The following is a 26,260-nucleotide window of genomic DNA, read 5'->3' as shown; positions in this document are numbered from 1 at the left end:
TTTCCCCTCCTTTCTGGACTCACAGAACAAGGAAGAGAAATGTGAAATCCTGTTCCCCGACTGCAAACAAATGCTGCACCCCAAATATTGCACCTCTAGAGAAGATCCTGGCATCATGTGTAAGCTGAGATACTGGAAGCATTTAATGGCTTATTACACACATTCGTCACAAAGAAAGTTACTATAGAATGCGCATCAATTTGGAAATGTGGGTATATATACAATAATATACTATTATTTACATAAATATGCGTATCTCCTGCTAATGAGAAGGCAGAGAACTAGACTCAGTGATCCGGGACTCTTGAGTATTCCTGATGCCAAGGAGTCCTGAAGAAAGCACTGGGGTACCCCACTGTGAGATGGAGAGCTGACCTAGTCCTAATGTGTGGCATGCTTCTTTCCAACCCCTTGGCAATTAACTGGGTTATTCAGGCTGGCTAGTGAGTGGATGGGGCTTTCATGTTATCGAAAGCCCCCTGACACCTAGACCACCATAGAGCCCATGTTTATTACAATCAGGAGGCCCAGGCCTGCAAGCAATCCCTTATCTAAACTCACTGTCAAACACACAGGGCTCTATCTGGGAGCCTTAGAAATGATTAACCCGAGACCCTACTGATACCCTAAGGGGGCATTCAGATCACATTTATGACCATGTCCCCGATTCTGTCCCAAGTTGACATCTGAATCCCAAAAATGGAAGTTCGATGGAACCCAGACCAGAGCCATAGGCTGCCATTAGTCTTACGGAGACCAGTAAGGTCTGCATTTGATTAGGTTTTTGTTAGTTTCCAGCATTTGTCAGACTGAATGACCCGGTTGACCGCACTACTCTGTCAGGAACAAACCAAGCTGCCCCAAGACCGTACTGGTCTCTGAGCGATGGAGGCCTACAGTCCAATCTGACGGGTCCGTTTGAATCCATTGTTTATTGTGAACCCTAGGATGAGACTCCGGGACTTTATAAAGCGTGGCCCTAAAACCATGAAATGAATAATCCTACAAACACCTAGTTATCCTCCTGACTCCCACCTCTGGACGTCTAAAGGGCCTCCTACGCTCACGCCAACCGCAACAGACCGGAAGCCATGTTGTGTTTCCAGGTTTCTGGCAGCATTGAATGATATAAAGACGACAACTGTAGCAGTTCTTGATCTGAAATAGTTGGACACTTGGGGAATGTTGTACGAGACGCCGAGTTCAGTAATTCAGGGCAGAGGTAGTATAATCCTAACCAGCGTAATAAACAAACGGGTATGAATGCCAATCATTCCATCAGAGCGGATCAGAGATGTGTGGGATCTACTCTGCATGAGAGCTTCATTAGATGTAGTCCAAGCCTCATAAACAAGCTACAAGAGGGACAATACCTCGGTGCTTCCACCTGTCCGGCCTGCATTATTCATAGGCACCGGCTTGGATACATCATGGCCTGCCATTAGCCATCAGAATGTTTGCTGTGCTTTATATGATTGAAGGCCAGACAAAGAATGCTGCCAGTGATCAGAAAGTGCCGATCAGCCTGACGATTGCTTCGCACTGAACCACACAGCCTGACACTTAAATAACAGCTTAGTCTTTGCTTGCTGGGATGAAATGAAGAAAGCAAATCATGAAACTAAAGCCATAAAGAGAATCTTTCATCGGATTCTCAATTACACTTTTTTTCTTACTACATGGAAGACGATGGAAAACAATCCGGGTTATCTGAGGACGCGGCTGCATTCTCCAGGTGGCTGTAGGTCGTTTCTATAGGTGCCACTAAATTGTGCACATATAGCAGCACCTGCAATTCAACATTGGAAGTCAATAGGGTATTCCCTATACACAGGGGGACCACTGGGACCTCCGCCAATTTAGATATTGCCTCCGGCACTTACCTAAATACTAACAGCGGTGCGGCGCATGCGCACTACCCACTTCAATGAGAACGGTCAGAGATAACAGAGTTCAAGTGCTTGGCAATCTCTGGTGATGCCATTCACTTCATTGAGACCACCAGAGGATACCAATCTCTGGTGATGCCATTCCCTTCACTGAGACCACCAGAGGATACCAATCTCTGGTGATGCCATTCCCTTCACTGAGACCACCAGAGGATACCAATCTCTGGTGATGCCATTCACTTCACTGAGACCACCAGAGGATGCCAATCTCTGGTGATGCCATTCCCTTCACTGAGACCACCAGAGGATACCAATCTCTGGTGATGCCATTCCCTTCACTGAGACCACCAGAGGATACCAATCTCTGGTGATGCCATTACCTTCGCTGAAACCACCAGAGGATGCCAATCTCTGGTGATGCCATTACCTTCACTGAGACCACCAGAGGATGCCAATCTCTGGTGATGCCATTCCCTTCACGGAGACTACCAGAGGATGCCATTCTCCAGCGATGCCATTCACTTGACTGAGACCACCAGAGGATGCCAAGTGCTTGAACTCTGCTATGTTTAGGGGTCCCATTGAAATAAATGAAGCAGTGATGCACAAAACTGACCACCGATGTCAAAGTTTTGGATCATGTCAGGGATGATTTCTCTGCATTCGCGGGGTCCCAACAATCGGATCACCACCGATCAGCAAGTTATCCCTTATCCAGGATAACTTAATGATATGGGACTATTCCTTCAAAGTGTAACTGTACTTTCAGAAGGCTTTTCAGAACAGGCTGCCATGTGTGCACCCGAGGTATAACACTACATCTGACCTTTATATGACTTGTATGTGGCATTTTTCACCAATTTCCCCCTCTGCAGGATCCATCTCTAACTTTCTGGTTGTCCCTGAGCTTGTGAGTGTAGTCTGCTACTATGAAGGCTCTATATACTACACACGGAGAAAACTACAGATTCTGCTCCCTAACTACCGTATAGCACACACAACAGCATTACTGAGCAGTGTAGATGTATACTAGGAGCTGTGAGAGACAGTAAATCCCTCACTAACAGCTCCTGCAACCATGTCTGTCAGAGTCTCTTTCTTCAACTTCCATCTTTCGCTCCATACACTTCCTGGGACAGCAGCAGACAGTATGCTCCCGTATTTTTGAAATCTATTGTATTATTTCTGTTACTAGAGATGGACTTCACTTGACAACAGGCAGTGGACAGCGAATTATAAAGAACGGAACCAGCAATTTAGAGGGATTTTTCAGCACAAAGCCATCATTTTGTGTAATTAAAGGGATTTGTGCTTTTGCTAGTTACCACATTGGCTATCATATTAACGCAGGTTGTCTCAAAGTGCATTTAACCCTTTGCAATCCGATTTTGGATTCAGGGCTTCCTAGGGGGCTTTCTCTTTCTGCCATTATACAATGGCATCATCTGTTGGCTAGAGCCAGTACTGTGGTATGTGACATGCTGGAGAGGCCCCCGACAACAAAGTGGCCAGTAATATACAGTAAGAATACCCTGCCGGACGTCTTCCAACATCGGAGCTGTACAGCCTTCAATCAGAATGTCTTTAGACGTCAGACAGTGGATTGGAAAGGGTTAATAGACATTCTGGCAAAACTTAGAAAAGGTTTTGCTTGGAGTAGTAGTGCTGTGTCACAGAAACCTCTTCTCCCCACTGACATCCACTGCTTGTCATCTGACCCAGTGTCACTTCTAATGATGTCCATGGCAGGGTTCTTCACAGTCTGTCTCAGCACTAAATACCTGGACGCTGCAGCTATGCACCCACATAATTACCATTTGAACTTGAAAGTTAAGACTCTCCTGGAGACGCCCCCAAACTACCCCAACGAGTCAACTCATAGCTGAAATATGAGTCTACTGACCTGGGCAAAACTCTCGCCCGATATTGCACTTGCCCATGTAAATGCACCCGAATGGTCACTATTAAAGTGCTTATAGTTCCGCTGACATAACTTTCCTCAAACCCCAAATGCCATGTGGCGATCTATGCTTGGACATTCACATTCTCTACTCTTTTCAGGCTTCACTGAAAGTGTTGAATTTCATTCATGAATCAGAAAGAACATACTATGTTTCCCCAAAAATAAGACTGTAATATTAATTTTTGCCCCCAAAGAGGCACCAGGTCTTATTTTCAGTGGGTGTCTTATACTCACCTAGCCACCGGGGTCTTGGTCCCCCGCGCTGGTCTCCCCAACGCTGCGGCACACAGGCTGCTGTGTCCTCCACGTTGACAGAGGATTCTCTTCTTGTAACAGGGCCAAGAGCGCTGGCTCTGATTGGCTGGCGCTCGATCCAATCATAGCGAATGCTTGCTGGATGTGGGGTATTCAAAGCCCTGTTACTAAGAAGAGAATCCTCTGTCAGCGCGAAGGACACAGCAGCCTGCCGCTGCATCGGGGAGACCAGCGCGGGGGACCAAGACCCCGGCGGCTAGGGGAGTATTGCTGTTTTTTTTTTTCACCTAGTGTAGCTAGGGCTTATGTCTGGGGTAGGGTTTATCTTCAGAGTAGGTCTTATTTTTGGGGTAACACAAAATAAAACTGAGATAGGAAATTGTTTGAACTTTGTTTCAGAACGCCTTTTTATATAATAACTTGATAGAATGTTTTATCACTAAGGAACTGATATGGAGGCCTCAGCTACCGGCTCAATAATATGTGGTGGCTTTAGGGTTAAAGTGCCAGATTGTGCATTTCTCCTGATCCTCAGACACTATATATACAGGGAAGCACAAGGTTGTGTGAATGGACTTACTTATCAGTATTATGGATTGCAGGTCTTTGCTGGTTGACAAAACTGTTTGCAATTTGTGGAGACATTCTGAAAAGGGGGAAATGGGAGTCGGCGCACCGAGGGCTACTGAGTACCTTGGTGAATGTGCTGCTAGTTTATAGTAGGTGACCTCGTTAGTGTTGAGGAAGCTCTTATCTGCTGGCAATGCGGGTGAGAGGAGCGTACACTACTACATGTTCTGGGACTCTCCTTGGTTGGCAAACGTTTGCTCAGAAGTATCTGTATATCTTCTAAGTTCACAGAGTTTTCCTTTGCGAAGTCTCCGGCCTTCTCCTTCTCTACCTCTGGATGCCCCCTATGCACATACAAACGTGATTCATCAGTTAGTTAATGCTGCCAGGGCTTGTGTACCGGCCCAAACTAATCCACCTACAGTCCACCATTGGATTAAAGGGTTCGGGAGATGATGATGAAGATGATGGAGGATCCCACCAGAAGTTCACTGGACGTCTCCAAGAGTCTTCTGAATATAATATATGTAGAGACCAATAATAACTTCAGGTGGTCGATGCATTTACTTACTTTTCTCCTCTTTGCCCCCCGCCAGCGTTCTTCATTTCTGCTTGGCTTAGTTGAGTTTAGATAACAGTATACATTATCTATGTTCATATACGGTGCAGAATGTACTTTGGGGTGCGTTCGCACAGTGGGAGTTCTGAGGTGGGATCCATAGCATTACTGTGGGGGGTAGGCAGGGGAGCGATCTGCACCATCTGTAAATATTTTGGCTCAGGGTCAGCTACATGTCTGCAGATGGTTTCGGTGGGTGCAGCGCTCCTCTCACCTCTCTGTTCTTCGTGCTGCTGACACAGACTTTCTCCCGGTGCCTGGCAGCCTCTGGTCAGGTGATGCCACTTCCTCATTGCCTGGAGGGTGGCAGAGTGGTCGCTGGAGGCCGCCAGCTGCTGGGGGTGCTGGTGGCGCAGGGGTTGGGGGGTGCGCTGTGTCTGCTGGGGTTGGCTATGGCTGAACAGCTGGTTGCAGTTCGGGGTCCACGCTGACCAGGCCAGTGAAAGGTTCATACTGAATAATGACTGCAAGCAGAGATCCTGAAGCCACAAGTAACTGATGCAGAAAATAGAGTGAACCATTGTGTTAAGTGTTCATTACACAAGAGCAGGCTTTATTTGTGTCGCCTTTGCTGCATTCATGGTGTGTTCCCGCAGTAGTCGTTCATATGTGCATCACACAGGACCTCTATAGGTGGCACAGGATGGTGCTAACAGATTTATTCCAATGGGTGATATACCAGAAGTTAAAAACTGCTAACAGTAACAATCTTATTCCCATCCAATCATATTTACCATCCTAGCCCCCTCCCCCCCCAAATACATAGAGCACCTCTTACCATATTATTGGACCAAGCAATAAGATTGCCCCTCCATTTAATATTGGTTATAGTTCCTTCTCCTTCATGCAAAACGGTCGTCTTCCAGCGGTTCAGCCAGGTTCTCTCATACAAGATCAGCTATGGAAAGAGAAAAAAATAGAACGAAGTAAACTTCCTGGATTCACGGGGTTGGAGACACGACTTGTAGAAATATCAGCTTGTGCTCTTAACACCGTCCTTAATTGGTCAGTTCCAACAGGAGAAAGCTAAAAATACAGCATAGTCGTGACTGTCCTCTATAGGGCTCCATGGTTGGTTAATAGGAACTCAATTAATTAACCCCTAATAGCACACCTATGTTGGGACTTTGTGCTTTTTAGCGCTTTTCCACTCTTGTTAAACAACTAACACTTCTATGCTAATCAAATGGTTTTAGTTCACAACTCAGCTGGCTGCATCGCACCTTAAGTGAGGAGAAAAGTTAATTATGCAAAAACACAGAATCCACATTTGCAATTAGTATTAACAAACACGCTCTAAATCTAATGTAAAGAAGAGAGTATTATGTGCACTCCACTGATTGACCACAAGATGGCACCAGAGCTCAGCAATTAGGCTAAGCTGTAAGCGGCAGCAGTAAGACTTGGCCATTTTCTATGCAGCACATAACATTGCCAACCTGCAAGGGTAACATCTTGTAATTTTGTTTCTTTGTCCTACTGAGCTCATCTTGTGGGTGTACTGTAGATGGTACTTACACCCATGGGTGCCTGAGCAAAATCATTACTGTGCAAATGACTTTTGGTCGGATCTTGTGAACTAAGGTTTTAAAATATCTGTTCCATTTCACAGGGGTCATGGGCAGAGGACATTTAATGCAAATTGCTAAAGTGTTACTACTCTAGAATTACAAATTGACTGAGGGTAAACTTAGAAGAAGGAAAAACAGGCTGAGCGCTGCCAAAGAATGAAGATGGAAAATTAACCTTTAAGGCGGCAAAGGCAGCAAATAAAGTGCGCAGAATAAAAATGAACTCCTGTCCTGTCCCTGGGGACGAGCGCCCCGCGGGATTAGACGGAGGCAAAATCATTGGGGAGAAGGTGAATCTGGCCGAGCTGCTGGTAGGCCAGAGAGAAGCGGTCTTCCATGTAGCAGCACTCACACCAGGAATAGCGCAGCGGGGAACGTGGACCGGCGGACAGGAGATCATGTATGACGAGGAGCTACACCTGTGGGATACTGGGAGGAAGCAGGCGCTGAAGGAGGGATCAGGTGTGGAGTAGGGAGCACACCCTTATTGGAGTGACAGGTAACGCCTTTGTGTGCCGGACCGGCAGCCATGTACACTAATGGCCAGACGAAGCTGCCAGGCTGGCACAGACGCATTGCCTGTCACTCCAATGAAGGTGTGCCCCCTACTCCACAGCGATCCCCCTTCAGCGCCTGCATTCTCCTAGTATCTCAGGTTTCTACATGGAGTCTCTGTGATTGCTGGCCGCTGCGGTCGTGCCCTGCGCTTACGCGTGCTGCACAACCCGGTGGAGGCGCTATACGGCTCACAGGAGCGCGATTTCAAGCGGGTGATCTTCATTGAGGCACTGACCCTAGTGTTTGTTATTGCGTATATGTGGGGAGAAAAGAATGCAGCATGTTCTATTCTACAGCCCTGTAGTTCTCTACGGGCGCATAATAAATGCTGTACATGCGCAATTACATAGTGTATGTGCAGCGTTTACACGCAACGCTGCCGAGAGACACAGCAGGCATTTTAAAAAACCAGTCCGACTCGGCATATACAGCCCGCTCGCCGGTGTTCTTTGCATACACTCGTGTGAGCCGGACCTAATACTTAGTTATCTGCAGTTTTCATGTGTTTATGTCGCCCCTCTGCACTATGGAGGGCGGTTTTGCTGTATTTCCATTTGGTCCGGGTTAGGCCGGGCTCACATGACCGTAATGAGCTGTGCACGAGCACGCAGTAAGTCCGCAATGACACGCATACTGGCTGCGTACTGCCCATCCCCATACACTGTCTTGGTGTGGATGCATGTGTAATACACGCCAAGATAGGACATGCCACTAATTCGAGTCTATGGCATATCGGGACTGTGCAGTACAGGTGCAAAAATAGTGCGCATGATACGCAGACAGCATGCGCTCGTGGGAGCCCGGCCTTACGGCCGACAGGGGGCAGTGAAAGCCTTTGGCTGTGGGTGTGAGGAAGGGGCACTTCGCTCTGGATGTCTTGTCCATCAGATGTGGATGTGTATCCTACCATACAGACCAGCTGAATACAATCAATGGGGCCCGCAAAACCATCTTCCTCCACCCCAACTATCAGCACCCAAGGCCGACGTCAGCAGGAGCGAAGCTGACCGCGCCGCGAGCCGCAGGTTACATAACATTGTATGGTCTCGGGCTACAGATAAACCTGCGGCTTCCTACAGACGGGAGAGCGTGATATTCGGTCCGATATTGCGGTCCTGAACATGCGATTTACCCGCAGATACAAGGCGTTTACATGGCATCTGTCAAATGCCGATTCACACGCAATAAAGGATGAACAGTGTTTGCCATTGATTCCATGTGAGAGCCGTGCGAGGCATTAAAGGCCCCACCGGAATCAATGGGGGGGGGGGGTCCAGGGAACACGAAGAAAGAGGACATTGCTGGTGTATATGACTCCATCCATAAGAACAGGGTTCGTAGTCACGCGAGATTCACGGCCGCCTGAAAGCGGCTTTAATGGTTTCTGCTGGAGATGAAGATGGCCGTTCACCCTGAGATGTGCGCTTCACAAGAGCGCCAGTAGGCGAAGCGATGAGGCGGCTGATCACACCGATCTCCTGGTGCCACGCTGACGCTCTCCGCAGGTGCTGGACAACCGCTAACAGGAATATGCAGGAGCCATTAAAAGAAATCCGTGTTGCTTGCTGCAAATGGTGAACCGAGACGACAGCCGGAAGGTCATGGGATGAGTAGACTCACTAGTGACTGATGGCTGGATTCTAGAAGCTCACATCCTCCTCGAAGGCTGCGGACACCTTGGGGGGACATTGTTTCCACAAAGCGGGGGGGGGGGAGAATTATTTTCACCGAAGGCCACCTGAGTATTACAGTTGCCTCCCACGGGCGGTTTATAAGGGCTCTTCCACAAGGGACAGATTTGCGCCTCATATTCTGGGAATATTTTTTACAGACAGCATAAAAACCACTGCTTCGCACCGGGGGGTTCAGGCCTGCGTGGTCAGGCATGGGGGAAAAATGCAGCATATCCTATTTTGGTCCAAATTATGGACCGAAATTACCCATTAAAGTCAATTGGATTGTGTAACTATGTGGGGAATACACATGCGATGGCCCTAAAAACACTGCGCATGTCATAAACCAAACCTGCATGTGTGAATGAGCCCTAAGTGTAACTATGACATGGCTATGGTCTTCTCTGTGCTATGATGGGTTCCTCCCCTTCCACCTCCACAGCACCGAGCTTCCTACCTTGGAGGGTGGTTAGGGGTCCCGGGTAGGGCTGGCAGAGCTGTGCCACCACCTATAAGCTACTGCACCCAGCGGTGTGGAGGTGCGCAGGAGCTCCCAATCCAAGATGGCGCCCGCTCCCTGTGACACTGGCTGTGTCCTCTGGGCAAAGAGGAGGGCTGGTTCTTCTGCATCTGGACCTTGTTTTGGGCTATGTAAAATTACATGAATGGCCAGAATTGGCCTGCAGGCCTTGCATTTGACACATGTGCCTCAAGGACTATGGACGCCTTTGGGGGCGAGGGGGACATTATTTTCTCTTTACTTAAATTATGTATTTTAAACTGACAATGATTTTTGCAGTAGAGTTTAATGAACAAATTACTACAGCTTGTCTTCTGCGGCTTGTGCTATCACTGTATACGGACACTGCAGTCTAAAGGCCCTTTTAGACACAACGATTATCGCTCACAAATCACTCAAAGCCGTCAGCTGACATCCTGCAGTTTTCGTTAAGCCGTCGCTGATCTTTCAGCATGATGAAAGATCAGCAATCAGTTATCAGGGATTCACAGCGGGATGCAGCTGATACTATTGTTTCAGCTGTATCCCGCTCCCCGATGACAGGCGGAGTATGAAGAACAGAGCGGTCCAGCTGTATTCTCCATACCCCGCTCGGAGCGCTCGGCTGTATAACAGCTGGATGCAGAAGACAAGTGGCTCCGCTTGTCTTTTGCATCCCCCACTCGGAGTGCAAGGTGATTACTCAACGTTTAATCGATCACCTTGCCCTGTAAGGCCACGGTCACACGGGGCGGATTTCCGACGGAAATTTTGTAGTTTGGCTGCAGCGAAAAAACGCGACATTTCCACCGGGAGAACCGTGGCTGCAAAACCCGCGGCGGCTTTGAAGCGGCTGGGACGCTCACTCTTCCGCTGCGGCCGGCACTCCTATAGACATGCTGCAGTCGGCAAATCCGCGCCGCAGCAGATTTGCTGTCCCGTGTGGACGAGATTTCTGAGAAATATCATCCACATGGCTGGCTAATCCCGGGATTAGCGGCTGCATGCGGATTTGCTGCGGCGAAATTCCGCACGGAATTTCCGCTGCAAATCCGCCCCGTGTGAACCCAGCCTCAGTACACAACGATTATCACTCTAATCGTTGTGCTTAACCAGGCTTTAGTGGCCAGCTGTCAGTGCGGCTCGGCTGACGCTTAGTTTCCCTTTGTTCTCTCCTCTCCTGCATCTCATCAGCTAATTTATATCTTTACTGAAGCCATAGCTGATGAGAAGCGCAGGAGAGCAGAGATAAAGGGGGCAAACTAAAGGGGCTTCTAATTAGAAAATTGTTCTACTGAGCAAAAGTGAATGATAACGTTCAGCCAACGACTGAACGCCGAAGAATCATTCATTTCTTGCTCATTGTTCAATTTCTGCAGGCATACAAACCATCGCTGCTCTTCACTTGTCGTTCCGTTTAAACACCGATCCTTCAGTCCTTCACAAATGTGACAGACTGAACAACGCTGAACGATGATGATGATGATGATGAATCTGCCTGCAATCTCACCAAGACTGCAGTTTCTGTATACAGGGATATGTAGAAGCTGCAGAAGACAAACCCGTGCAGAATTCTTAATCAAGTCTCATTGCAAAAATGATTGTCAGCCCAAAATATGTACATTTCAGTGAAAAAGAAATTGTCCCCAAAAGGTGTCCATAGCCCTTGACACTGCAGGACACACAGTTATGTCATGGAGGTTTGTATGGAGGCGGATCAGGGGGGGTCACTCGCACTCCATACAATGCTGGTGTTGGCTGTTTCTTACAGTAGACACCCGCCTGCAACAGCTAAGATCAGCACTACCGCTGATCGGAGCTGTAAGACCTTTAAATGCTAACAGTGGCTCTAAATGCCCCGATCGAAGGGCCCCCCACAATGAGACTGCCTTCTGAAAGCCCCCAAGCCTGACATTGCAGATTGCCAGAGTATCAAATTGCCTATATCTGGTGTGTAAATAACCAACCGGATCTCAGATCCACAACTACAGTACATATAGCCGCGGGGAAAAGAACAAAGACCTGACATTTATCACATAGAGAACGCTCATATAATACCACCGGCAGACGTGGCCACTTCCCCTATACCCCATATACACAACGCCCAAGGGACAGATGGTGGCACGTATATCCAGACTCCAAGAACTGGAGGACAAAACATTCATCAGAAATGGGAATATCTTTATGGAAGCGCCCAAAACACACCTACGAAGGTAAAAACACTTGGAAGCCCAACCTGCGCCAAACACCTACAGAGGACAACACACCTGAAGGCCGCTTACAGGCAGGAGGATTTCTGCTCCATTTTAGGTCCGAGGGAGCCATAATATAAATCTATAGGGCTAATTACACGGCCAAATCCTTTACGCCCGTTATGCGAAAATGCAGCAGGATCTATTTTTTGCGCATTTGCCTCGATATTTGTATTCTTCTCTACTGGACAAATACAGATCAGTATCTGAGCAACAGAAAATAATACAAATATGGAGGCAAATACAGATGACATACGAATGTAATGTCTGTAATACAAATCCGTATTACGGGCGCGTTTATATACCTTCGTCTGAAACCAGCCTAACTGTACAACTACCTATATGACCTAACGAATATGGAATAAAGTAGTACGCAGGGCGAAATGACCAACATGTCAGCGGTACATATAGAGTAATGATAGCCCAACATACGGCACAAATGATACAATACATCACAAAGTATCCAGAAGAGTCATGTGTTCTATCAGAGGCCAGAGAGCAGGGCGGGGGGTGATCCCCAAACCTCATTAGGTATCACTGCCCATCGTGGCTTCCTCGGGGTCCCCAGTTGTTACTTGGTGCATGTCTTATATAGTATTTGGATGAACACCCGTATGATGGCGCAGTTAAGTTACCTTGTGATTGGGAGTGGTCCTGTGTGGCAGAGCACTGTCACCTGCTATGTGATATTAGCGGGGATAGGCTGTGTTAGCATTATGGTGTATACTCCTCTGTATACTATGTTAACAAAAGTATCAGGACACACAGAAGGTGGTGAAATTGGATTTTATTCCCATTTTTTAATCCAGTGTTGGGACACCTTTGGCCTCAATGACTGCAGTAACCCTCCTCAACCACTTTCCACCAGCTTACCATAGATGTGTGGAGGGATTTACCTCCAATCCTTGAAGAGAGCTTCAGATAGCGACATGGAGGATGATGGGCACGGATATGTTCTTGCTCATCCCAAAGATGCTCAATGGACTGAGATTTGAACTTCGGGCTGGTGAATAAAGTTTGCAGATGTTCTGTTCCCCAAACTAAGTCTCAACACTGCGGGTTGTATGATGTGGCGCTCGGTCATGTTGGTAGAGACACAATGCTGTTCCAAATGTACAGCCACAGGGAAGGCAATGCCACATTGTCCGGGGTGTCTCTGTACCCATTGGGGTTGAGGCTGGACTTCACTATAACTAACGGCCCTAGTCCTTCCCAGCAGAACCCCCCACACCATGACAGAACCTCCTCGAAACTTCATTACTGGGATGATGCAGTCATGTAGAAACCGCTCTCCAGGCAACCGCCACACCCAAGAGCTGCCATCCGATCGGAAGATGGTGTACCGTGATTCATCTGTCCACAGCACTTGCTTCCACTCCCAGTCCAAGAATGACGCCCCAAGCAGCATCACGGGCGCCTCTGTGCACTCACTGCTGTGATGTTGGGCTTGTGTGCAGTTCCCTATGAATAGTTCCAATTTCCTGTGAGACCTCCTGAGCGAGTGTGTTGCCAGACGATGTGTGGGATGCCTTTACAGCTTGTACAAGGCTTTGTTCTCCCCGTTCTGGCAGCCTACAAGGTCTTCCTGAATGTGGCTGCACCACATTCACCGGAAGGTTTCCATTTCTGAATATATTGCAAAAGTGGACTTTGGAAGGTCCAAAAGTGCTGCAATGTTTCGTACCGACTGGTTGCTCAGGTGACATCACCAGACCCCTGTAGGAAGGCTGTAGACTCTACACCTCGTGGCATTCTGATGGTAATGGGATATACTGTGTGATACTCTCTTTTAGGGCTCAGTCATATGGGCGCTTTTACGCGCGTAAAAAAGATCGCACTGCGCGCATTAAAAAATGCGTGACCACGTCCATTGCCACCCATATGTTCTATCTTTTGTGGGTGTGAATTTAATGAGCATGTAAAATTCGCACATGTGACCACTGCCATTGAAAAGCATTGGTTCTATATAGATGCGGACCGCAAACACAACCTACAAACGTTTGTAAAAACGCCCGTGTGACTGAGCCCTTCTACCTAGTGCTCACACTTCCGATTTGAATATCCGCTTTGCCAATTCAGAGAACAGGGGTCCTGCGCCCCCATCCCCTCCTAATGGTGGGCTCACTACGCCCCCCGTAGTAAGTAGAAGAATAAATGAATCGGTGAACAAGCATGCATAGTGCCACTCCATTCATTTTAAATGGGATTTACACTTGACTATTTCCATTGGCTTCACTGAAATGGAAGGAGTGGCGCAGTACACTGCGGGAGGGTGCAGAGAGCCCCAGTGAGGGACAGAAGGGGCCACCGCACCCCCACTGATCAGATTTGATCCCCCATCCTAAGGAGAGGTGATAAAAGTCAATTTTGGTACAACCCTAACTTTTGGTTTGTGGCTAAAAAAAAAAAATGAAATGACTGGTGAAACTTACGGCTTTATTGCGTTCCCCAGCAGTTTTGGAATCCACAAACCAATCTCCCCCCTTGGATACCTTATCCAGAGAAATCTCTGTAATCAGACAACATATTTTACGCATAAAGGTCAAATCCAGCCTGTGTCAAGGAGAGAACATGTGCCACGGCTGTTTTGGAGACACGTTTGGCCGATGGCTCTCCGGGGCCTTGCACTCTCGGCAGGCCACTTATTTATGCCCGTCTTCCCCAGTCCGCATTTATATCGAAGTGTGAAGAATATTTAAAAACAGGTTTGCCACACAGTTACTCCAAGCATTTAACGTCATCTCGTTACAGGCCTTAAATTGTATGTATCACGGTTCTACTCAAGCCAGGCAGGGATGTGCTCCACTGCAAGAACTTCAGGCCAATTTCTTTGCCTAATGTAGACCTCAAGGTCTATTCCCAAGTGGTCGCCCAGCGCCTTCTTCCCTTTGTCCCCTCCATTATTCATAGAGAGCAGTTAGGATTCGTGTCTGGAACAGAGGCAAAGGATAATACCATTAGGACTATTTCCTTGGTGTCTCGGCCTCGTTCCCAGGGATTTCCCTTATGTCTGTTGCCTACCGACTTGGAAAAAGCCTTTGCCAGGATGCATTGGGGGTTCCTGGATGCGACCCTCAGGGTCATCTGTCTGCGTCCTCTTATGCTGGTTCACATTTTAACTTTATATACTTCACCTTCGGCCCAAGTCTAAATAATGGCACTTTATCTTCTTTTGCCATTAGAAATTTGATGAGGCCAGGCTGTCCCCTGTGACCTCTTATATATCTTAGTCATGGAATCTTTGGCTAACCCCATCCAGGCTACAAAGGGGATAAAGTTAGTCTGAACAGCTCACAATTTGGGCCTCATTTATCAATATTGTCCAGTAGTAAAACGGTCTTTGTTGCCCATAGAAACCAATGGCAGTGCAGCTTTCAGTTTACCACAGTAGTTCCATAAATGAAAGCTTCGATAGGATTGCTTGCTAGAGGCAGCAAAGGCAGGTTTTCTACAAGACATCTATGATAAATTAGGCCAAGACGTCCATTTTTGCAGACAGCCTACTTTAGTATGTTACTTCTCCAAGTAAAGATCTCCCACATCCTCTCGGAAGTTTCTCCAACTGAGGACTTGCGTGTTTTCAAAGTAAACGTTCAAAAATGTGAAATCCTTAATAAAACTCTCCCCCAACAAGAGGCTCGCTGTTTACGGTCATGTTTCTCATTCCAATGGCAACATCTAGTGGTTAATTGCCTGGTATGTGTATAGCAGCAGTCCCGGCCAAGCTTTTTCTGACTTACCCTTATAACTCTTCTGCGCACCACAGAAAGAGATCTCGATTCCGGAAGACCTTATCGCTACGTAGTTTGGCCGAATGAGTACTTATAACATTGACATTTTCCCGAACTGTTCTATCTCTCCCAAACCCTACCAACCAGTGTTCCAAAAAAAAAAAGTATTTACAGGAAAATTTGTTTGGGGAGACTCTTCTCCTAGACTAAGACATTAGATTCGGCTGGATGAAACCCATGGCAACAGCCTAAGGCTCTTGCTATTCTTTCTTAGTTGAACTGGAGAGACTCTTCTTTTCCTGACATCCCACTGAAGTGTTCTCAGTGCTGATCAGCAGCGCAGACATGGGTGAGACAATAGTTAATGGCTCTGACTTTCAGTTTAATACTCTGTTATAACTCATTTTGTGTGCGTCTCCCCAATTTCCAAGGCACCGCGGAATATGTTGGCGCAATAGAAAGATTATTATTACTTTCTCCATGATAAAATGTTCCTTGCTATCTGTTTGACCCACTACTGCTAGCGGCCCTGCAATCCCAAATGCACACGTCTGTTCATAATAATTACGGAAAGAAAATGTATTTTGCTTGTAGCTTTAAACAGGTCAAGCTAAATCAGCCCCTCCGCGGCGCGCCATTCCAGAAGCATTTACAGGCTGACATTTCTAAGTTTACAAAACACGGTGGATTTCACAGAATACTTGTCCAGCGTATTCTGGAAGCAAGACGCAAGCCCTCTTAAAGGGGCAGGCTGCACATAAATAATTCTTGATATGTTGATGTATTAGGCAGTCTACAAAGAACAAATGACTGGCGTGTCTTGATATTTTTGTACATCTTCCATACAGAAGTGTATACACTGTAGACAGACTCTACCATGGAGAGAACAGCTTCACCCCAATGTGTGGAAGCGACTCTAAGTTATGGCGCCGTCTGATATTGTGCTTGCTGGGGGTAAAATAACTAGGACTATAAATGCCCTTATAACGAAGTATTACAGAACTCTTCTTATCTGACTTTTCACTCGTGAGGACGACATCAGAAGCCCTTGGGTTATTTTCCAACAAAGCACAAAAACCCAGAGCAACCAATTAGACATTCACAACCATTACTGAACGTACAATGTATCGGTATACAAAGACTTCTAAGGTATATACCTCTTGGCAAAGAATCATGGAAGACAAGTGGCTTCCCTACTACTGTATTTCCCGAACTGTTAGAACAGCAGATCAATGGCGGCTCAGTAGTGGTGTCGCTGACTGATGTCCGGAGTAGATGGATCTGAGCGTTCAGCCGAGGGCTGCATGGTCATATCTGCTGTGTAATTACTGCAGTGTGAATGGATGGCGGACCCTTTCATTTAGGACCTAGTGGCCATCCCAGCTCCTGGTTACCAACGAGGAGACCTTCTCTGGCATCTTGTTGACAGAAGACTCACAGGGGGACTCATTTATCAAAACTATTAATTAGATGCTTTCATTTATTAAAAGGCCACTCCGGCAAAAAAAAATATTTTCTACCCTTGCCCCCCTTACCTCATTGCCCGCTAGACTCTGAAGGTCTCATTTCTGTATTCCAGTTACTTTACTGCAATGTAGCCCCTTGTCTGATGCCTATCTGGCACCATCTTGAGGCTGGGGTCCTTTACTTTCAGTTTCAATTCTATTCCATGATGCACCAGTAAAGGATTAGCAGAGGCTATACCTGCCTGCTGGTGGGCAGTTTACTTCTCATTACCTTCTAGATTTACCTTAATAAGCTACAGACCATAAGTATACAGTTAGGAGGCTGAGCTGTGATCTCCTCCACTATGTGGAGTAAGAAACTGCAAATGGCGTAAAAATATCGCTCACAACAGAAAGGAAGGGTTTTTGCAAGAGGAAAACAAAAATTATGTACTGAGATTTTCTGAACTGCAGACCAAATACCCAGTGTACCTACTGCAATGTAGATGTGGGCTAAAATATGTTGGCCAGACAGTGTATGCCTTCCAAATCCGAACCAACAAGCACCCCTCGAATGGCTTCCCCCGATTTTCCATCCACCACAACAAACGCTTCACTTATGCGTCTGATACCGTATGCAGAAAATCCTGTAAGGAAAGTTTAGTAACTGGAGCACCAAAGGAATGTACTGGAGCCTTGGTTGGGCACCCTGTCACTAAAAGGAATGTACTGGAGCCTTCGTTGGGCACCCTGTCACCCAAAGGAATGTAGTGGAGCCTTGGTTGGGCACCCTGTCACCCAAAGGAATGTAGTGGAGCCTTCGTTGGGCACCCTGTCACCCAAAGGAATGTAGTGGAGCCTTCGTTGGGCACCCTGTCACCCAAAGGAATGTAGTGGAGCCTTCCTTGGGCACCCTGTCACCCAAAGGAATGTAGTGGAGCCTTCGTTGGGCACCCTGTCACCCAAAGGAATGTAGTGGAGCCTTCGTTGGGCACCCTGTCACCCAAAGGAATGTAGTGGAGCCTTCGTTGGGCACCCTGTCACCCAAAGGAATGTAGTGGAGCCTTCGTTGGGCACCCTGTCACCCAAAGGAATGTAGTGGAGCCTTTGTTGGGCACCCTGTCACCCAAAGGAAAGTAGTGGAACCTTCGTTGGGCACCCTGTCACCCAAAGGAATGTAGTGGAGCCTTCGTTGGGCACCCTGTCACCCAAAGGAAAGTAGTGGAGCCTTCGTTGGGCACCCTGTCACCCAAAGGAAAGTAGTGGAACCTTCGTTGGGCACCCTGTCACCCAAAGGAATGTAGTGGAGCCTTCGTTGGGCACCCTGTCACCCAAAGGAAAGTAGTGGAGCCTTCGTTGGGCACCCTGTCACCCAAAGGAAAGTAGTGGAGCCTTCGTTGGGCACCCTGTCACCCAAAGGAAAGTAGTGGAACCTTCGTTGGGCACCCTGTCACCCAAAGGAATGTAGTGGAGCCTTCGTTGGGCACCCTGTCACCCAAAGGAAAGTAGTGGAGCCTGCGTTGGGCACTCTGTCACCCAAAGGAAAGTAGTGGAACCTTCGTTGGGCACCCTGTCACCCAAAGGACTAAGTGAGGACTGGAAAAACATCTCATTTTTATTTGCAATAATTTTTAAATATTTTTAATAACTTTGAATTTTAAGCCTTAATATTCAGCTCCTCCTCGCCCGCCCGTGCTTATTGTCCCTTGTTTCATTATAATTTTTATCTCTTTTTTATTATACTTTATCATATATTTTGTCTCATTTCCTTTCATTTTAACCCTTTTAGCAGCTTTTAGACTTTTGATATATAGGTATTATACATAATAAGACTATTTCTAATATTTTTTATTTACAATATGTATTTCTTCTTGTAAGCCACCAGAGGACTATTTAGATTACCTGCGTTCTTCCTTATCTGCATGTTATACGTCTCTTCAGTTGGTTACACACTGTTATTAGTTTCACTTATATGCCTCTGTGTAGATCTCCTCGTAGGAGTCGATGTATTTCTATCCTACATTCTCTTTTACCTTATATGACTTTCAGATTCAAATTGTATATAATTTGTGTCACTTTTATCAAATTGCTTGTTGTCCTGTTTATAATTATATTTATATCTCTAGAATGTTTTTTATAACTCCTCTCACTAGCACAGAGAGACTGTCACAATCAAAACTATTTCAAATCCTTGAGCCCGACTGAGCATGGGCACTGGGGCGGCCCTCAGCTATAGGTGATTCTCCGAAAGTTAAACTTTTGCTGCTCCCACCCCTTAACCCCTTGAGCGGCGGGTTTCTCCCCCCCCCCCCCCCTGTCACACCCCCCAGGGCAGGTTTTTTGGTGGCATCATTTTGGGGTATATATAATGTATTGCATAACTTTTGTCAAAAAATTTGTAGGGAGATTGGGGGGAAAAAAAGGAATTGTGCTATTTGTTTTTTGGATTTCATTTTTACGGCGTTCAGCGTGCAGAATAAATAGTGCGATAACATTATTCTCTGAGTCACATGATCCCCGCGATACCAAGTTTATACAGTTTTTATGTTTTGCTATTTTTGTACATTTAAAACATTTTTTTTCTTAAAGGTTTGCTTTTGTGTCGCCACATTCCAAGAGCCGTATTAATGTTATTTCCCATTGCCAGAGCCCTAGAAGGCTGTTTATTACAGCTGACACCCGTGGGCAATAACTGCAATTGAACAGCATTACGTCATACTGCAGGAGTGATCAGAGCACTGGTAATTGTGGTCCCCAAGGAGGGCTTAAAAGAAAAAAAGGAAAAATAAGATCAATAAAATTTTATCAATTAAAAAAAAAAATGTAATAAAAGTTTAAATCACCCTTCTGTTGCCAGATCTATAATAAAAAAATCTAAATCATAAAAGAAAAATACATATTTGGTATCGCCGCGTACGCAAAAGTCCGATCTATCAAAGTAGCGCATTACTTACCCCACACGGTAAACGTCATACAAAAAAAATAAAATAAAGAACGCCAGAAATGCACTTTTTCAGTCACCCTGTTTTTGAGAAAAAAACGCAATAAAAAGCGAACAAAAAGTCGTATGTATTCCAAATTGGTACTAACAGAAAATACAGGACATTCCACAAAAAATGAGCCCTTGCTTAACTATGTCGACGGAAAAATAAAAAAGTTATGGGGCGCAGAAGATGGCGGCAGAAAATAATTTTTAAAAATATAAGTACTACAGCAAAAAAAAAAAAAAAAAACTATACAAGTTTAATATCGTAGTAATCGCACTGACCCATAGAAGAAAGTTATCATGTCCTTTTTGTTGCAGTTTGTGCGCTATACAGCGACATCGATGGGTAAATAAAGGAGTTATGATTTTTTAAAAGGGGAGAGGAAAAATCAAAAAGGAAAGAAAAAAAAAGGAGCCGCATGATTAATGGGTTAAATAATGTATTAACTTCCTCCTCTGGGTCATTACGACGCAGGGATACCACATGTGTAATTTTGTTTTTAATTTTTTCCAAAGTAAAGAGGAAAAGGTAGTGTTTTGGCGTTTTTATTTCTTTTTAGTAACTTTACTACTTTTTAAAAATTTTTTGTCCCTTTAGGGGACTTCCACAGATACCCATCAGGGCTCCCTGATCACATTGCGGGGTCCGATGGTGACATCCCTTTACATGCTGCAGTTGCATAGGCCGCGGCATGTAAAGGGTTAAACAGCAGAGATCAGAGGTTTTCTCCGTTCTCTGCTGTAAGAGCTGGTGCACAGCTATCCTCTGACAAAGGGAGCCCGCACAAACCGTGGCATGTAAAGGGTTAAACAGCAGAGATCGGAGGTTTTCTCTGTTCTCCGCTGTAAGAGCTGGTGCCCAGCTATCCTCTGACAGAGGGAGCCCCCTCCTTCTGTCAGCCCTGTACATGCTGCAGTCGCATAGACCACGGCATATAAAAGGTTAAACAGCAGAGCTGGAAGGTTTTCTCCATTCTCTGCTGTAAGAGCTGGTGCCTGGCTATCTTCTGGCAGACGATCACCAGCTCTCCCTGCCATGGGGACCATCGGCCAGCTTGCCGATGGTCTCCGGGGCAACCTGTAAACCAAACAGTACAGGAGTTTAAAAAAAGAAGCGAGAAGTTGGAGATCAGTTCTATCTTTCTGCTTCTTTTATTAAAGTCCTGCACTGCTCTGTGGGACTGTGCAGGCAGAGCACCATGTCACAGCTTGTAGCATTGTGCTCTGCAGCTCCCATAGTGAAACATAGCCCGGAAATCTTCCGGGCTATATCACTATGGGCAGTGGAGCTCGTCCTGAAAGATTTCCGGGTGTGCCACTGAAGGGGTTAATAGAAACTATTTAAAAAAATATTGAACATTATTTTTTCCTAAGAGGATTTAGTAGCAGATGGATATTTTTTATGGTCTCCAGAAATGCTCTCTAAAACAAAATGTTGGACAGCGCCGCCCCTCCCACCTTATGAATAATTCACTGCACTTAATGAGGTTTACCTACTGATAAAGCCCAATATTGTTCCCTATGTATAACACAGACCAAAGATGCTCAGCGTTGGACATAGGGAGCCATGTTCATAGTGATGCCACCATTAATAGTCCTGCATGCAGCATTACTGTGCAAGCTGCATAACATAATCCACATATAACATAACTCTATGTTAAAGCGATTGCAGCGCCGGCGCAACTTAGCAACGGCAATGCTAATTAAATTAATGAAAACCTGCATTCATTCCCATTACCAGAGCTTACAAGTGGTTAGACATAAAATAACAAAAAAAAAAAAATCTGAAAAAATTACGGATGAGGGTCGCCTCGCAGTTGTCCAATTGAGCTCAAATTTTGCACAGATAGTTTTTTTTGTTGATTGGAATGTGATGGAGGGGGAGGGGGGGACTAAACTTTTAGAAAGTTGAAAAGTAAGAGCCACCCTAATGACCACGCTACAGCTGGCGGAGATGAGCATGCAAGACTGCGATTGTGCAACGCAAACCACTTCTGATGCGCGGTAGTCGCCCGGTGGCCATCTTCTTCCAGTAAATTAATGCAATTGCACGCGCAAACTTACGTGCGTGCGTTTTACCAGCAACGTGAACATACGCTCGCACTTCTCACTTTACATAGACCTTCATGCTGTGAATACTTTTGTTTAACAGATAGGCTACTTTGTGTTATTAGACCCCAGAAAGGCGTTGAATGCACTTCCTGTGTAACCGGTATCATCCTGTAAGATGACATAAGGAAGCTTGGAGTCTACAACCAGACCTGCGTCCTGCCTGTGACTTTATAAAGGCGAACCTGGATACTTGAGAACGCCTGCTGGCGCACGCGGACTACAAAATTACCTCCAGTGGGCTACTGGTCAGTATGTTTCGGACCAAACTCTCAGAAACAGACTTCATGAGGGCAGTGTTGGATGTTATGCTGCCTGCAAAATCGTCCGGCAAGGCGTTTAGCCTGGGAGAACAGCCTCGGAAGGTCACAGGAACCTCCATGTGATAGCCAATAGTACCCAGGCTGCTGTTACGTACCGGAATGAAGTCCTCAGAGGCTCGGTCAGCCCTTGCGCTGAATCAGTAGGTCCTGAGTACCCCCTGCTGTAGGACCAGGTCCGGCCTCAAGTGGTCTGAGGGTGTGGACTGCTACTGTATAACAAAGACATTGCTGCTGCTGACCTGCCCTCACGTTGAGGACCTCTGGGACATTCAGCATCGGTGCATCCAACGCTACCAATTAGCCCCACAAACTGTTCAGGATCTCACCGATACCCTGATCCAGATCTAGGAGGAGATCCGCCAGGACACCATCTCCCTCCTCATCAGGAGCATGCTCAAGCATTGGGAAGGCATACAAGCCGGAAGGGCCATACCCCCTACTGAGTCACAGAATGAACTGCAGGAATGAACTACACGCAAATTGATGTTCTGGGCTACTTGGAATCCTCCCTCAGTGGGTTGATTATTTTGGTTTTCACCGACCATCGATACACCATTTTCATCTCAATAAATTACTCAGTATGTAAATAGAGATTTCCAACTTAAATCCTTCGTTCATCAAGATCCGATGTGTAATTTAGGGGTTCCCTTCACTTTTTGGAGCCGTGTACTAAGCAGTTTAGGTAAATGAAGCCTATGGTTTCCCTGTTCTCTCTGAAGGAGGATCCATCAGCAGCCCCCCCCCCCCCCCCCCCAAAATAGAGGCTATAGAGCCATTTCTAAAAAGTCCCATGTGAGCCGGCAATAATAACATGTACCTTAGAGGAACAAGTCCTAATGACTGCTGCGCCATATGATAATTACTTCAGGATTGGCAGTTGGGCATTTCTTCTACAAGATAATGTCCTGCAATCTCGATGCCAAACCTTCCCCATTAGGTTCGATTTACATCTGGTTTCCAAAGCAGACACTTCACAATTAGTAAGCATGTAATGCAGGCGGTATTACACGTGTATCACTGAGGTGCAATGTATCACTGCTGCCACACAGGTAGGTTTGGAAACGCCTTGCTCAATCAAAGGCCCCTTTACATGCAGTGATTACACTGTGCAACAAATTATTTGAGGTTTCTGTAAAATTAAAACCTGCCGATTCCACCAGTAAAGCTGAATACTAGCGGCACGTCTCATTTTCAAGCTATTTAACCCCTTAGTGACCAAGCAGCTTTTGGTTTTAGAAAATCGTAACTCCTTTATTTCTCCATCGACGTCGCTGTATGAGGGCTTGTTTTTTTGCGGGACGAGTTGTATTTTGCAGAGGTGCTATTTAACGTACCATATAATGTACTGAAAAACTTTTAAAAAGTTCAAAGTGGAGTAAAATGAAAAAAAATACGAAATTTCGCCATCTTTCGGTGCACTTTGTTTCTACAGCGCACAATCCGCAACACAAACAACATGATAACTTCCTTCTACGGGTCGGTACAATTACTACGATACCAAACTTACGTAGTTTATTTTTTCCTGTAGGACTTATTTTTTTTCAAAGACATTTACCAAATATACCGGCGTATAAGATGACTTTTGAACCCCGAAAAATCTGCTCTGCAGTCGGGGGTCGTCTTATGCGCCGGTAATACAAAAAAAAAAAAGTGTAAAAAAAAAAATTTATTACTCACCTCCCACGGCGTTCTGTCGCGCTCCGGCAGGATGTCGCTCGCTCCGGCAGGCTGTCGCTCGCTCCTCGTCCCCGGCGCAGCATAGCTTTCTGAATGCGGGGCTTGAAATCCCCGCTTCCAGAAAGCTAATACACACGCCGGCAGCCATGACAGCATTGAATGGCTGTGATTGGCTAAAGCACACGTGGCTTCAGCCAATCACACTATTCAATGACATCATTGAATGGGTGTGATTGCTAACACGTGCGCCTTCAGCCAATCACAGCCATTCAATGCTGTCATGGCTGCCGGCGTGTGTATTAGCTTTCTGGAAGCGGGGATTTCAAGCCCCGCATTCAGAAAGCTATGCTGCGCCGGGGACGAGGAGCGAGCGACAGCCTGCCGGAGCGAGTGACATCCTGCCGGAGCGCGACAGAACGCCGTGGGAGGTGAGTAATAAATTTATTTTTTTTTCTCCACTGTTTACCGGCGTATAAGGTGACAGTTGGGGGGTCGTCTTATACGCCCCGTCGCCTTATACGCCGGTATATACGGTAATTTTTTTAAAATTATTTTCTGCCACCTTTTGCGCGAAGTTACTTTTCTGTTTTTCCGTCCACATAGTTATGCGAGGGCTCATTTCTTGCGGGACGGCCTGTAGTTTGCCGTTGTACCATTTTGGAATATATATGACTTTTTGATCACTTTTTATTGCATTTTTTCTTGGAGACAGAATGACCAAAAAAGAACATTTCTGGTGTTCTTAATTTTTTTTCTTCGGACGACGTTCACTGTGTGAGGTAAATATGTTACTTTGATAGATCGGACTTTCATGGTCGCAGAGATACCAAACATGTATTTTGGTTTTATGATTTTGATTCTGTTAGTTAGTCTAACCAATGACCTGTAAAAACACCGCTCATTAATTACAACTTACTGCTGGATGATCCGCAGTGTTTACGCCACGTGGAGACATCCCCTACATGTTACATAAACCTACCCTTATAGTGTTCAGTTGCGCAATAACTCTTGTTATTCTTTTTATTAAGCAGGTTAATGGCGAGCCGACTGGATTAATTATATAGGCAGATTTCCAAAAACTACAATACAACAGCAATTGGATCACATTATTCCCCATAATTGGAAAACATTACGTGGCAGAAAAAAACGGATATCGTATGTGAATTCAGCGCACTAAAGTTACTATAAGCCGCATATCTGCTTATCCGTTTCAAAAATTGTGCTGCACTGGGTTATCATTCAAAAAATTTGTTCAAATAAGCGATAATTGTTTGGCGTGAACGCAGCCAACGATCGAACGACGAAAGATAAATGGGTCATTTTACGCAGACATAAAAATCACCGTTGGCTCGTTCACTTACCGTTCGGAGGGATTTCTCATTTGACCGAGCCAACGATGCATCGGCTGTCCCAAGTGAACGATGCCCGGGTTCGCTCAGTCAGCCTGATACATTGTTGGCTCGTTCAAACGATGAACCGTTTGGTGTAAAGGGACCCTAAAGTGAATTTCATAAAGGGCCTTTTATTGCGAGAACCTAGATGATCGTGTTATTTGGTAGCACATATAAATGAGCTCAAGCTGTTGGGAGTCCGGGCCACTTCTGGGTCTAGTAGAGTTCACCGGGGCCTTCATGGTAATCCAGAGTTGGTTCCTCTTCCTAACATTCACTTATTGCTATACCTTCAAGTAGAAGACGCCTAATGCTGCAAGCACTTTAAAGTAAGCTGCCCTTGGACAAGGTTACAAGCTGATTTAAGATCCTACTTATCTTGTCATCTTCTCTTATGCTACATTTACACACTTCACTATAAGCGGTATCTTATCTCACTTGATTCCATAGTTTTAACATATTTTGCAGGTTTTTTTTTAAGATATGAGTTTTATTTAATACAGAAAATTTAAGACCTTTTAGGCTGGTTCTTCTTGTCAAACACCTCGGCCACTAACCATATGTTACATCTCAGGCACTTCATCAACACTAGGTATAAAGAATAGATTTATCAAAGTTTTAGGCCAGGTGTGAAGTGGTATGATTTACTGTGGCAATGAAAAGATCCTATTATATTTAATGTAAAACCAATTCTACGCCGCGCATATATATGGATGACAGATTGCTGAGAGGAAACACAAGACAACACA

The 26,260-nt window shown here is 45.8% G+C and overlaps 1 protein-coding gene across 1 annotated transcript in view; it reads right to left on the bottom strand.

The window, feature by feature from the left end:
* The window catches only part of VPS41 (VPS41 subunit of HOPS complex), a 240,280-nt gene that overhangs the window by 96,437 nt on the left and 117,583 nt on the right, over positions 1-26,260 (bottom strand). Inside the window, exon 8 of the mRNA XM_066584684.1 lies at positions 6,075-6,194. Within this exon, the coding sequence (XP_066440781.1) occupies positions 6,075-6,194 (120 nt within the window). The remainder of the gene's footprint in view (positions 1-6,074; positions 6,195-26,260) is intronic.

The sequence above is a fragment of the Eleutherodactylus coqui genome, chromosome 12 (genome assembly GCF_035609145.1).
Source record: "Eleutherodactylus coqui strain aEleCoq1 chromosome 12, aEleCoq1.hap1, whole genome shotgun sequence".
NCBI classification, from domain to species: Eukaryota; Metazoa; Chordata; class Amphibia; order Anura; family Eleutherodactylidae; genus Eleutherodactylus; species Eleutherodactylus coqui.
The sequence above is the reverse complement of the archived record's forward strand: the minus strand, read 5'-3'. Positions and strand labels throughout refer to the sequence as shown.